Below are 12171 nucleotides of genomic sequence, written 5' to 3'. Positions count from 1 at the left end.
ACAACGCCCAGCACCACCGTCGCCCGCAAACTGACCTCCCTCCTCGCAGGCAGCACCACCGCCGCAGGCAGGCCCTCCGCATCGACCTCCAGATACTCCTCCGCGCGCAGCGAGCTCGACTTCCACCCCCAGCTCTGGCTCACCGAGAACACATCCGGCGCGCTCGTGAAGCGCGTCAGACTCGCCCCAGTCGCGCTCGCACACGCGATCGTGAAGTACGCGCTGACCGCCGGGCGCGGGTCGCGGTACGGCTGCGGGGGCGTCACGGCGGGGGCCATCGCGGGCAGCGTCACGGGGAGCGCGAGCGAGCCGATGCTGTTTGAGCTGCCGTGCAGGTTTGTGGAGGAGCGCGCGAACCCGGGAGAGCTTGGGAGGGACGAGGATAGCGCCGACCGGGCGGGCGAGTTCGGGGTGGTTGGGGTGGTGCTTGTGCGCGCGAGAGGCGACCCCGGCACCGCGGACTGTGGCGAGAAGATCGCGCTCCCGCTCCCGCTCGCGACAAGTGATGGGGTGCTGGGTAGACACGTGTACGGTAGACGCTGAGATCGACTTGCTTGTGAGGATATCGATGGGAGTACCGGAGAGAGCAGCTTGGTAAGGGAGTGGAGTGGGGGATATATTGCACAGTGGGGTGGGGTAGGGATATATTGCACAGTGCGGTGAAGTCGTATGCAGCACAGGAGGCCGCGCGCAGAGTGCATACTTGGAGAACGCGGCCGCGCGGGCGGGCGTCTACAGTCTACGGGCACACAGCTCGCGAGCGCGGGCGCGGGACTCTCTGCGTTCGACCACAACGTGCTACTGTACATTACATACGACATGCACCCCCGCGACTCGTCTGTCTGTCTGCTGTACTCGACTTCGCGCCCTCCTTTGCTTGCGGCTCATACTTGCGCGCGCGCAAACTCTGCCTCTTCGCGAAATCAGCCTTCGGCCGTGGAAATCAAGAGTAAGCGCAGTACTTACCTCGCGCTAGGCCTTCCTGGGTGCCCTCAGACACGAAGACACGCTCGGGTGTACTGCGCGCACGTCCGAAGGTGCGTTTGGGACCGTGGCCGCGGCCGCTCACAGTCTGCTGGATTAGGCGCTGGTCCCGACATCGAGAGAGCGGCGATCCGTCTCTCGACTCTCGACTCTCGACAGCCTTTCGCGATCTCTCTGAGAGTCTCCCTCTCCCCTCCCGTACTCCGGCCCGCGGCCCTCTCCCGGTCCGTTTCCGCCATCCTGGCTTCCAGGCTAGCTGGCCGTGCGCGCTCAGTCTGGCGTCGAGTGGACAATCGAAAGGTCGAAGGGTGCGCACCGTCTTTCACGTTCCCCGTCCCGCCCCTCCTCACGATCTCCCTGCAGATCCGGTCCGCCACGTCTCCGAGGACAGGTAAGTGGCCAGTCTCACCGTTGCGAACCTCGACTCCCTCCGCCTTGCTGCCACCCCCTCGCGGTACGTCTCTGTCCCCGCTGGCGCACATCGACTATATGCGCCCCGCCCCTCGCGCACCACAATGACCACCTTGCCGTTCGCGCCCTCTCGAGAACATACCCGCATCGTGTACCGTCTCTTCGGCGCATGCCCTGTCGATGCGTCGCAGCAGCAGCGCGAGATCCGCGATCGGCGCGCGCCCCCGCGTACCTCGCCCGAGTGCTCGCTCCTGCACAGCCGCAGTGGTACTGTGTTGTCTCCGCGGCCCCGCGTCCGAAGACGCCCGCGGACCGCACCCACGCACGAGCAGCAACCGACGCCCCGTTGCCAGCCTCTTCCGCCCAGCTCCTCCTCGCGGTGGGCGTGGGATCTTCGTGCGGCCGATGCGCCGGACGCCGCGTGAGCTGCGGGAACGAGACGCCGAACCATTCACGGCTCGCCCGTCGTGCGAAGGGAGGGCGCGTACGAGCGTTGTGGCGGGATGCGCGCGACCGTCGGTGAGCGGCAGGGGCCTGCGTGATGAGGCGCGGCCGTGCACATGTCCCGCGCGGGTGGGATTATGCACACAACGTGAGCATGCGAAAATGGTGTGTCGGCAGTACCATGTCAGAGTGTCCTATGTCCTGTGAGTATGCCATTACACCCACTGTGGAAATATATACACATACCTTCAAATATGACTGAATGTGCTCTCGCCGCCGTCATCTACTCGCACTATCCCCTCGGCCCCCAGAGCTAATAGTCTTGCTGTTTGACCTGGTAAGTGTGCTGATCTCACAGTGGTGGAGATGTCTGCTACTCACCATCTGCAGTAGATACCAGGAGGTGCCAGCTGGGGAGAGACAGGATGGGAGGAGGAGATGGGGTGGGAGAGGGAGACAGGAGCGTGGGAGGCCACACGAGCGACCCGCCTGTACCTAAGTCAGTTCACGTCTGAGAGGGATGTGTGATCTCCAGCTAAGCGCATCCGATCAGGCTGGCAAGTAATTTCTGATGGTCATTTGTACTGAAATATCACCCGCTTGCTTGAATGGCACTCTCGCTCAACACTTTGGCCTTACGTTGCTCTAATCTTAGTTTATCACTGGGCTCTTACTCAAGTCGCTTCAGCCACAAAGCTTCTGCTTTCAGCCACATTGTGAGCAAGGTGGGTAAACACCTTGAGGAGCAGGTACACTGCTCCTCAAGATATTCACCCGACCCAGCACAAATGGGGCTGGACAGGACGTCCGCGTATCCATCAGAACATCTTGTACACCGCACCAATTCTTTCCGCAGCCGTTGCATGCAAATACGCGACGCGCGCAGCCGATTCAGTTCCTCCCGGTGGTCTAGAGCTCACTCAGTCGCCATTGGCACTGCCGCGTAGTCCAGCACCCGCCATCATCTTTTTCGGACTGTGAGTCTACTGCTTTAACAGCCGATATCGTGAACAGAAGGCCGGCGATGCCGGAAAGGGCTCGAACGAGCAATGCACGACCTCGCATGATGTGCGGGAGAAGAGAGGCAGAATAGACGCCAGATGTGAGTGCACCGCCGCGCGGATCTCATCCCGATTAGGAATGCACGCGCGCGCGTCTTCCTTCATGTCCACCACCATCTCTTGCGACCGCGGAGTCCCTCTCTCGATGCGCCGCCTCTTGTTCGCTCTGGGACGTCGTATTACAACTGTCTAATGTATAGTAGAACATTTGCTGGTCTGTGTGAACACCCCATCGCCGTCAGTTCAAGATCTGCAACCGGCCAGGACGCGGCCCCGCGTACAGCTGCCCGCCCTTGAACAACTCGTGAGGCTCCTCCGGCCCTTCTGCCCTCGCCTCTGCTTCGTCCGACACCACCTTCGACGACCTCGGCCCATCTCGCACATGTCGAGGCGGGTAGATTGCCGGGTCGACCTTGCTGCTCCCTCGCCGCCTCCCGATGTCGTCGCGGCTCGGGTGCGGCCGCAGGCCACAGTTCAGGTGAGTGGGCGCCGCGAGCAGCGGGTTCTGCTTAGCAGCATCATACTCGGCCTGCGAGATAGGCTCGAACGTGAGGTCCCCGCTCCGTAGCGCCTGGACGAGTATCGAGATCCGGTCCAGCCCGGTGACCGTCTTGCTCAAGTCGCCGAAAACGATCCCCTTCGGCCACCCGACCAGTTTGAGGCGGTGGCGAAGGTAGATGTTGTTGCAGAGGCCGCTCACGGTCCAATGCATCGACACCTTGGGGTCCACGTCGCCAACACGTCTCACTGGTACATACGTGAGTACAAGCTGCCTGCGCCTCCGTATCCGACGAGTTACTTACCTAGTTTCTGCTTCAGCCCTTTTCGCACCTCGCTTCGCATCTGCATCTCCTTTCGTGCGTACGCGCCGCGGGCGGTGTCTCCAAGCGCATGGAAAGTGGACTTTGCGGGGCGCTGGCGAGTCATGCTGCCTTCCCGGTAGGCAAGAGCTGAGGTGAGCACTATAGACGACTGCAAGACACTGACAATAACAGGTCACTCACTGTACTACTTAGAAGGGACAAGATCAGAGAGCAGCCGCAGGCAAGAGGCGATCGCGGGCTGAACGATGCAGGAGACCTGCAAGCGCGAGTGTGAGTGAAGTCTGAACTACCAGATGGTGGCGTCTACTTACCTACCGAGACCCACAGCCCACAGACCACGCAGAAGGGGCGTATGAGCCGGGCAGAACTCGTCGAACAGAGAAGGAGGGAGTAAAGAACGAAAAGAGCACGCGAGCAGAAAGCGGCGAGCGCATTCGAGAAATTGCGAAGACACTCGCATCTGTCCTTCATCAAGTCACTCAAGCACCACAGGATGCAATCGCGATTCCACGCAGGCGGAGCCGTTGCAGATGCGACACGGCGGCAGGGTCACTGCAAGCGAAAGTGAGCGGCGAGCGCCCCGTCCGGTGCGTCAAATTCGGAGTATGTTTGCTCCAAGTTAGTCCTCTTTGCCACAGAATACGTTTACTCTCACGTCCTGTTGGCGACCTTCGCATCCACCTCGCTACGCGCCGTGCTCGTTTGTTGCCAGCGCTACATCGCAGGCCTCGTCCGTGCTGCCCTGTTTCAACAGCCACAGGCTCTGCCGTCTCCATGGGCCTGGGTCTCCGTCCGGAGCACCCTCATTCGAGTCTCCGCTGCGTCAACTTACTACGAGCTACGAGCCACCCTCTGGGGATAGGCATTCGGTGTGCACGCCCGCACCCGCCCGTCTCATGCATGCAGCGAGCAAATTTTGTGTGCCCATGCGAATCAAAGCTCACGTCTATGGCACGGCACACTGCGCTCACGACACTCATCTCCCTGCGCGGCGTGCCCCGTCTGTAGCTCTGGTGCGCCCGCGCGGAAGCGCGTCGCATTATCGGTGTTTGGGAGCTCGTAGCGCTCGTTTTCTTCGCCGCGGGCCGGTGCATCGGGTGCGAGTGCTTGCTCTGGCCTGCTATGGGCGCGAACGCGACGCTGGCCCGGGGGCTGCCTGCGGGCCGCTGTGCGGTTCCCCACCCGCTGTTTCGTGTCGGGAATATATGCTTTCGGACCCCAGATCTCGCGCTCCGACTGCGCATCTCTGGTCAACCTGCCCGGATGCTACGCGAGTGCGAGCGCGGAAAATGTGGTCGCGGCGATGGCGCTGGGCGGAGCACCTACCTGTGCCACAGGGGCCCGCTCGTTATACACGTCTCCGAGCCCATTTCGCACCCTGTGCATGTCTAAGGATAATGCACGGTGCGTGCTCTACGCCGTGTTCGTGTAGCTACGTGCTGAGTACTTGATGTGCCACATACATGCCATGATATGCTTCGGTCTGCACCACTGTATATTTTGTGCCCGCGATTGTCAAGCATAAACACGAGTTATTGAAACGTGCTCTACATTACACCGTTGTCCGAGTCCAGGCGAGTCGGTCGGCAGTGCCATTCAAACTAAGTGAGGGTGAAATCACCCGAGCACCCTCCCACGACGATACTTACCATTCGGGAGCACACCCGCCTGCCGTGTGCACAGAGGTTGCAAGATCGTTGCGGAGGCGGTAGGCAGGTTTCCACGACGAGTGCCGGCGCCGTGTACACGGTGTGCGAATCTGGGCGAACGTGAGCCCTTGGCACGAATGAAACGACGTGACCGCTGCGCGTACCTTATTATGCATCTGTTGCGGAGCCCGTAGCATTGCTGCGCATGCTTGCGTCGCATTCGATGCATCGACAACTTCGTCAACATTGTCGCCGGTTGCCGCCACCGCGTCCGGTGCTTGATGGCTACGCGCCAGAAATACGGTCCCGTTGCGAGATGACTAAATTCAAAGTGCCCGGGCGCGCTCAAACGCACCGTAGGACAGTGCCGAGGATGCCACTGAATGTACCTGCCAAATCTTGAGGCGCTACGGGACGGGAGTGTGGCGGAACACAAGATTTTCTGTCTTTTTCCTGAACTTGCACATGAAATCAGTCGAAATTGACGAAAATAAACCTCCTCGGATTGCGACGAAACGCGCAGGGGGCGTGCCCCCTGGTTCACGGGATCGTATCGTCGTGGTTTGAACGTCCCAGAGAGCGTCGTTGGAGCGCGAGATCGTCGACATGGATGTCGGCCTGGGCACGGGCACTGTGCAGCCCCCACGTGGTCGACGTCTTCATACAGCGTCGGTGTTGTCCCCAATGGCTGAGAGCGCCCACGCGAGGTGACGGGCGTGTTCTGGGACAAAGGCGAGCGCCATGGTAAATATTGTTTGCATTTTTGTGCTCGTGTCGTCTGAGTATAGCGGCGTTAGCGACGTCAACATGCACATAACTTAGGTACGCACCGGACGCAAGCGCAGAAGCCATCTCCGCGGGCTCTGGCAAGAGTGGGAGAGTAGTAAGTACGCATCGGGGACGTGCCTGCAGCCATGATCTCGTCGCGAAATAGCTGGAATTGAACATGTTCATGGGCACCTGAACGAGAACGACAACGCAGGACGGCGGTTTGCGTTTGGTGTCTGGCATACTGTGCCAAGAGTTAGCGACGCGCGAGACTAATCGAGCAGTGCCCTATGCGCCCTAGGCAACGTGAACGATGTGCCGTGGCGTGCGGGGTATTTGGACGGTCTGCACTGAAGCAGCTTCTCGAGCAACCCTAAAGCGAGCCGGTGTCGACACGGGCGGCCGTACTGCAAAGTGCAGCGTATGGCGCATACAAATTAGAGACGCACCCTTCGTTCTGCGCGGAGATGGCTTGGTTGTAGGCACGGGTGCATTTCGGAATTTGGCATACCGGGGGCGCTGGTAATCTACATGCATGAGAGCATAGTCAAGACTCGGATACACCGCGCAGTAGCTATAAGCGATGGTGAACAAAGTAGGAATATGGCGCGCCGAGCGCCGCAAATGCCGTGCAGGCGTAGTGGTGTTACCCCGGCTGGACACCGTGCTTCGTGGCGGGGATAGACGAGTTGATTGGTCGCACCCGCGGCTTCGCCGAGCATGGCAGCCCTGCGCGACGCGCGCGAGGCATTCACTCTGTCAAACACGTTCATCGTGAGCTAGGAGCGTAGGAGAGCGAGACAAGGCGGCACTCACCTCAGACACACTCGCGGATGCCACGGACGGGGTGAGCATCGCATCGGAGACATGGTCGCGGTCCAAGCAATGTCCTGTGTGCGCACAGGTATACGTGCTTCGAGTCCGCCGTACACGGCTCTCTCGGCGCTGCATCGTGTGCACGTTAACGTCGGGGCAGGCCCGGCGCACGAGTCTTGTCCGCCGCGACACTGAGCAAGTCCTCGACTGCGATGTCGATGGTGCGTAAATTCTGCCGTCTTCATACATTAGCTACGTAGCACAACAGAGGTGCGTCCTGTCGTATGACGGAAACTCCGAGTTGGACTCGCCGCTCGTCGAGTGTGCCCACAGAAGCCCTCCTGCGGCGTACGCGCAAGCAGGAGCCCGGCACACAGGCTCGGATATGCATAGAAGCCGGCCCCAAATTCGGCTTGTGTGGCGGCACCGACGGTCGAGCCAGAATTCGTACGCAGACGCGACCGTCAACACGACGTTGCATAGGCGATCCGCGCGGGTCCCCCACACAATCAGCCACTCTCGAGATCGTTTCGAGGGGGCAGTGGTGTACTCACCACGGCCAGGGGCGACCCCGGAGTATCGCAGCCCGTCGCGACCCATCCTTCGAGGCAGATCCGCGCGCGCTCGAAGCGGACATTGCGGCGCATCCCAGGTTCGTGCTTCACCCGAAATTTCCGTCCGCGAACGTCCGCCGCTGGTGCTATTGCCGGGCACCGTCCGATCAGCACGCAGCTCGTATCCACCTCCGCCTCCGCCTCACTCGTGCGTCGAGCGGGGTGGACACAGAGTCGAGCGGGGGGCTGTTTGGCAAACAAGCGTATGGCTAGTGGTCGCTGACGAGGATCCCTCCCCGTACGAACTATGGCCGCGGTCCAGGAAGGACGGGTCTTGCGGAGTCGTGAGAACGCCCCAGCCACCTCTCGCCGTTGCCCCTCCCGTCCCGTCGTATGATGGCGGATCGCCGCCGTGCCCATTTCCTCGAAGCTGCACCAAGCGGCGGTGGATACAGACGACATCGGCTCGCCCGCCCGCGCGCCGCAGACCTGGACCCACAGCACGGGCGTGATACGCGCGCCCCTCCTGCCGTCAACACGGTCGCGCGTTTCAACCCAGCCGTGTTCCGCGCGCGGTATTGTCCCTGCGCACGCCCGTGTCCGCGTCCGAGGCCACGTCCGCGCGACGGGATGGCGAGATGCGCACGTCGGCGTGGAGACGTCCTGCGCGGCGAGCGTGGGTCGGCGGCCTGGAGCCTGGCATGCGGCGTCGTCGCGGCCACAGATCGAGAAGGATGCGGCGCGGGCCAATCCAAGGCTATCTTCTGTGCTCGGATGTGCGCGTACTGGAGACCGCAGCAACGCCGCGCCGAGGGGCAGTCGTCCCGGGCGGATACAGCAGGATGGGAGGCACCGCATCCCATCCTGGCCCGTGCGTCAGTCTCGCGTAAGTGTGTGCGGGGAGGGGATAAAAGGGTGGACGTACGGCCGCGAGATCGATCACCAAGTCTCCCCCTCCCCCTTCTTCCCACCACCGTCGACGTCTTTCCTGTACTTCGCACAACTCTACCATCACCGCGGTCGCACCGCACCGCCGCTCCTCTGACCGCGTGGGCGAGGTCGGGGGAACTCCTGCTACCGTGGTGAGTGATCATATCGTGCTGTGCAGATGCACTGCTGACGGTGTCGTGGTGGTGCTGCCGTCGCGGCGCGGTCGTCTCTATCCGCTACGGCGCAGATGGGGCAGGTAAGTAGACCAGCGAGGGTTATGGGACGTTTCATATGCTCACATAGTTTAACAGGAGCCATGTCGCGACGCCGGGAACGAGTTCCCGGTGGCAGATGCCGCCACATCTGGAGCCTAGCATTCTGGCCGTGTACTCATGAGGGTGGGGCTCTAGTGTAGGAATAGTCACGTACATGTACGCTTATGCTAGCACGAGGGACTGCTCTCGACCACGATGATGAGTGCCATTTGACGGCTCGAATTAGCGTTCATCGACCGGGCTGGCGTTCACTGAACGGCTCGTCTGTGAAAACAACGTGGTCAAAGTGATTTGCGTGCGTGCAGGATCATACGCGCGCCCAGACCATGCCCACTGCGACGCAGACATGGACAGAAGTCCAAAGTCGACGTACACGCCACGGCGGGCTCGGGGGAGTGCGCATGATCGTCCCCATGGATAAGGCCCCCGCGAGCGCGTCTACGCAGCACAGACCGCTACCAGCGTCCCCAGCGCTGATCTGGCCCAGCAGTGCGGCAACACGGGGCGGGACGGCGATGGGACGCGCAATGTGCGGGCGCTGCACACGAAAATGGTCGGCGAAGAGCCAATATCGATCTCCCCGGATCGCGCCGCGACGCGCAGGCAATATGCGCCCTGGTCCACGGGAGCCGGTCATCGTGTCCGCGGAGTCCTGAGACGCGTCGCCGGGGTGCAACGTCGGCGTGCTCGTGCGCGGCGGGGCGCGGCGTGCGCGGCGGAGACGCGGTCGTACGGCGTCGACAACGGAGGGGGCGGTCGTGATACTCCCGAGCATGCTGCATGCGAGCGCTGGGGCGAGGCGGGGCCGGGCGGCGTGGTTGACACGCGTTTCTGCGCGCGGGGGAGCTGTGATCGCGACCTTGTCAGAGCCATTCGCGCGGGGGAGTTGTAATCGCGACCTTGTCAGAGCCATTCGCGTCGGCGCGGGCTGGAATTACACACAGTCCTAGATAGCAACGTCCTGAGGCCCAGCGTCCTGTTTCGGGACGTGCTGGTGGCTGGGAGGCGGTCGGAGGTCGGCAGTGGGTTCGTGCCTTGGGAGAGGCATGGCGGGCGCAGTATGCGTGCGGCGTGTTCGCACATTGGCAGGACGCGTCGTCAGAGTCCTAGCAAGGTCCTCGCGGAATTCCAGAGAGGGGCGTTGAGGTATGCGGGCGGGGCAGTGAATCGCGGAGGGGCGATTTCAAGGATGTCGTTGATGCGGAGGAAAGCTCCGGTTTGAGTCCGCGCTGAACACGCGAATGTACGACGGCGAGCTGTATGCGTGATGACAGGTCGCGGTCGCTGCACCGTGCGCTGTGCGGGGGAGGATGCCTGGGGGTGTACTCCAGTGAGCGCGGGCGTGCGGCAGGCAGGTCGAAAGGCATCGCTGTGCTGGGCTGTGTGCACTAGAACGGTGTGAGAGACGGACACGCGGAGTGAGCAACAGAAAGGACTCGCCATTTGCAAGTGGAACAGGCGCCGGGACTAAGGAAAGGAGCGGCGGACAGGCCGCAAAGGCAGTGGATGCACTGAAGGGCGGCGCTGGGACGCAGTCGAGAGGACGAGCTCTCCGCCAAAAGCACGGTCGAGCACGGTCAGAACGGTTGCGCGGAGGGGCGAGATCGGGCGAGAACGTGACATTCAGCGTTGGAACGACGCGAGCTGCCCGCCAAAAACACGGTTGGAAGGGTGTGAGCGCCAGTGCGGTGGCGTCGAAGGCGTTTGGACGCGGTCGGAGAGCTCGAGGGAGCAGAGGGAGCAGAGAGCGCACCGCGAGACGACAGACGCGTGACGTCATCGGACCTGCTTCTCAGCCACACACGGGCGCTTGTCGCTGGCCTCTACGGGCATGACGACGCCCCAGGTGTGAGAGAGACAGAGGAGCGAGGTCGAGCTCGAGGTATGTAAAGAAGAGTTGCCAGCACTGGCCAGGGAAGTTTGATGGGCGACCCCGAAGACGGCGGCAATTCCACTCCCGTTTCTTGCCTTTCCCCACCACCGCCTCTTTGCCATGACATCGGACTCGGACGACGACTCGGACTATGTACCCCCGAACGACATAGGTGACGACCACATAAAGAGCGGCTTGTTCTTGCGGCTCATGATTCGCTTTGCACAGGCCCGGATGGCGGCTCAGACAGTGAAGCCCGCGCCCCGAAGCGCGCCCGCACGGACGCGTCGGGGGCCGCATCCTCGGAGGACACGGACAAGAAGCAGTGCGCCCTTTCTCCCGTGCATGCTCATCAGCCGCCTGAGTTGCCCAGATCAGACAGGCGGACGAGGCATTTGCAGCATTCAAGGCATCCCTAAGCGCACCACCGCTACCTGAAGCCACTTCGGCCCCCGCGGTGCCGCAGACGGTCAAGATCGTCAAGCGATACAGATTCGCTGGGGAGGAGGTTACGTGCGTTGACTACCCAGTCGTTCCTGTGACCTTGTTCTGACTTTCATTTCCGCAGGGAGATCAAAGAGGTACCCGCGAACTCGCCCGAAGCGAAAGAATGGCCGCTGTGGAAGCCCTCCGATGACGGCGGCAAGCCTACCACGCCTCATGCACAATCTCTTGCGTCTCCCAGCGAGAGCGCTGCCCCCACTGCCTCCTCTTCTGCGACTCCGGCGAAACCGTCAGGGCCAGGGAAGCGTCCGGGCCCCCGGAAGCCGAAGACCACGCTCGCGGCGATCCCGAAGAAGCAGCCCGTAAAGAAGCTCACCACGCTCGACAAGTCCGCGATGGACTGGCGAGCGCACGTCGAGGGCGAGGACACCTCAGGGGTGAAGGACGAGCTGGAGGCGAACCGCCGCGGGGGCGGGTACCTCGAGAAGGTCGAGTTTCTCCAGCGTGTGGAAACGCGCAAGGAGGAGGTGCTCGATGCCAACAAGGGCAAACGCAGGCGATGAACCCTGTGTAACTGAAAGCACCGGTGTGTATGTTTAGATTTTCATTTCCGCGCGGTGCGGATGGCCGGCGGCATGTACAGTAGGGGACGGTGTATATGTACGAGAAAATGCTCGGCCGGTGGTCAGCGCATCAAGAACAATCGTGTCAGGGTCGTGATACAAGAGGAAACAAGACAAAATATACAACAAACCGATTAGTGACAGTACTCGTGCAAACTCGACAACAGACACAACGCGCATACAAGCCCCTCACACAACGCCCAGCACCACCGTCGCCCGCAAACTGACCTCCCTCCTCGCAGGCAGCACCACCGCCGCAGGCAGGCCCTCCGCATCGACCTCCAGATACTCCTCCGCGCGCAGCGAGCTCGACTTCCACCCCCAGCTCTGGCTCACCGAGAACACATCCGGCGCGCTCGTGAAGCGCGTCAGACTCGCCCCAGTCGCGCTCGCACACGCGATCGTGAAGTACGCGCTGACCGCCGGGCGCGGGTCGCGGTACGGCTGCGGGGGGCGTCACGGCGGGGGCCATCGCGGGCAGAGTCACGGGGAGCGCGAGCGAGCCGATGCTGTTT

The 12171-nt window shown here is 62.0% G+C and overlaps 4 protein-coding genes across 4 annotated transcripts; 3 read left to right on the top strand and 1 right to left on the bottom strand.

Moving 5' to 3' along the window:
- Positions 1–12: 12 nt before the first annotated feature.
- On the top strand, positions 13–543 carry TRAVEDRAFT_42463 (uncharacterized protein; the record flags this gene model as incomplete). Its single annotated transcript, XM_008034049.1, has 1 exon — positions 13–543. A coding segment is annotated over one exon (531 nt), but the record flags the coding sequence as incomplete, so codon positions are not given.
- A 489-nt stretch (positions 544–1032) lies between these two features.
- TRAVEDRAFT_26027 (uncharacterized protein) lies at positions 1033–2073 on the top strand. Its single transcript, XM_008033709.1, has 2 exons — positions 1033–1292; positions 1348–2073. Exon 2 carries the CDS (start codon positions 1500–1502, stop codon positions 1818–1820), a length of 321 nt encoding a protein of 106 aa, XP_008031900.1. The 5' UTR covers positions 1033–1292; positions 1348–1499; the 3' UTR covers positions 1821–2073.
- A 989-nt stretch (positions 2074–3062) lies between these two features.
- TRAVEDRAFT_26026 (uncharacterized protein) lies at positions 3063–4373 on the bottom strand. Its single transcript, XM_008033708.1, has 4 exons — positions 4036–4373; positions 3905–3980; positions 3704–3832; positions 3063–3647 (listed from the first exon to the last, which is right to left on the bottom strand). The coding sequence occupies exons 3-4, from the start codon at positions 3825–3827 to the stop codon at positions 3139–3141; spliced, it is 633 nt and encodes a 210-aa protein (XP_008031899.1). The 5' UTR covers positions 3828–3832; positions 3905–3980; positions 4036–4373; the 3' UTR covers positions 3063–3138.
- A 6685-nt stretch (positions 4374–11058) lies between these two features.
- Positions 11059–11596, top strand: TRAVEDRAFT_109730 (uncharacterized protein; the record flags this gene model as incomplete). Its single annotated transcript, XM_008035062.1, has 2 exons — positions 11059–11102; positions 11158–11596. Coding segments are annotated over 2 exons (483 nt in total), but the record flags the coding sequence as incomplete, so codon positions are not given.
- Positions 11597–12171: the final 575 nt, after the last annotated feature.

Source organism: Trametes versicolor (genome assembly GCF_000271585.1).
Source record: "Trametes versicolor FP-101664 SS1 unplaced genomic scaffold TRAVEscaffold_1, whole genome shotgun sequence".
NCBI classification, from domain to species: domain Eukaryota; kingdom Fungi; phylum Basidiomycota; class Agaricomycetes; order Polyporales; family Polyporaceae; genus Trametes; species Trametes versicolor.
The sequence above is the reverse complement of the archived record's forward strand: the minus strand, read 5'-3'. Positions and strand labels throughout refer to the sequence as shown.

Excerpts from the sequence above, each read along its gene's own strand:
- TRAVEDRAFT_26026 (XM_008033708.1), bottom strand. The coding sequence starts at position 3,827 with ATGACTCGCCAGCGCCCCGCAAAGTCCACTTTCCATGCGCTTGGAGAC. Across the intron at positions 3,648-3,703 it reads AGGGCTGAAGCAGAAACTAG|TGAGACGTGTTGGCGACGTG; the intron begins GTAAGTAACTCG and ends CGTATGTACCAG.
- TRAVEDRAFT_26027 (XM_008033709.1), top strand. The coding sequence starts at position 1,500 with ATGACCACCTTGCCGTTCGCGCCCTCTCGAGAACATACCCGCATCGTG.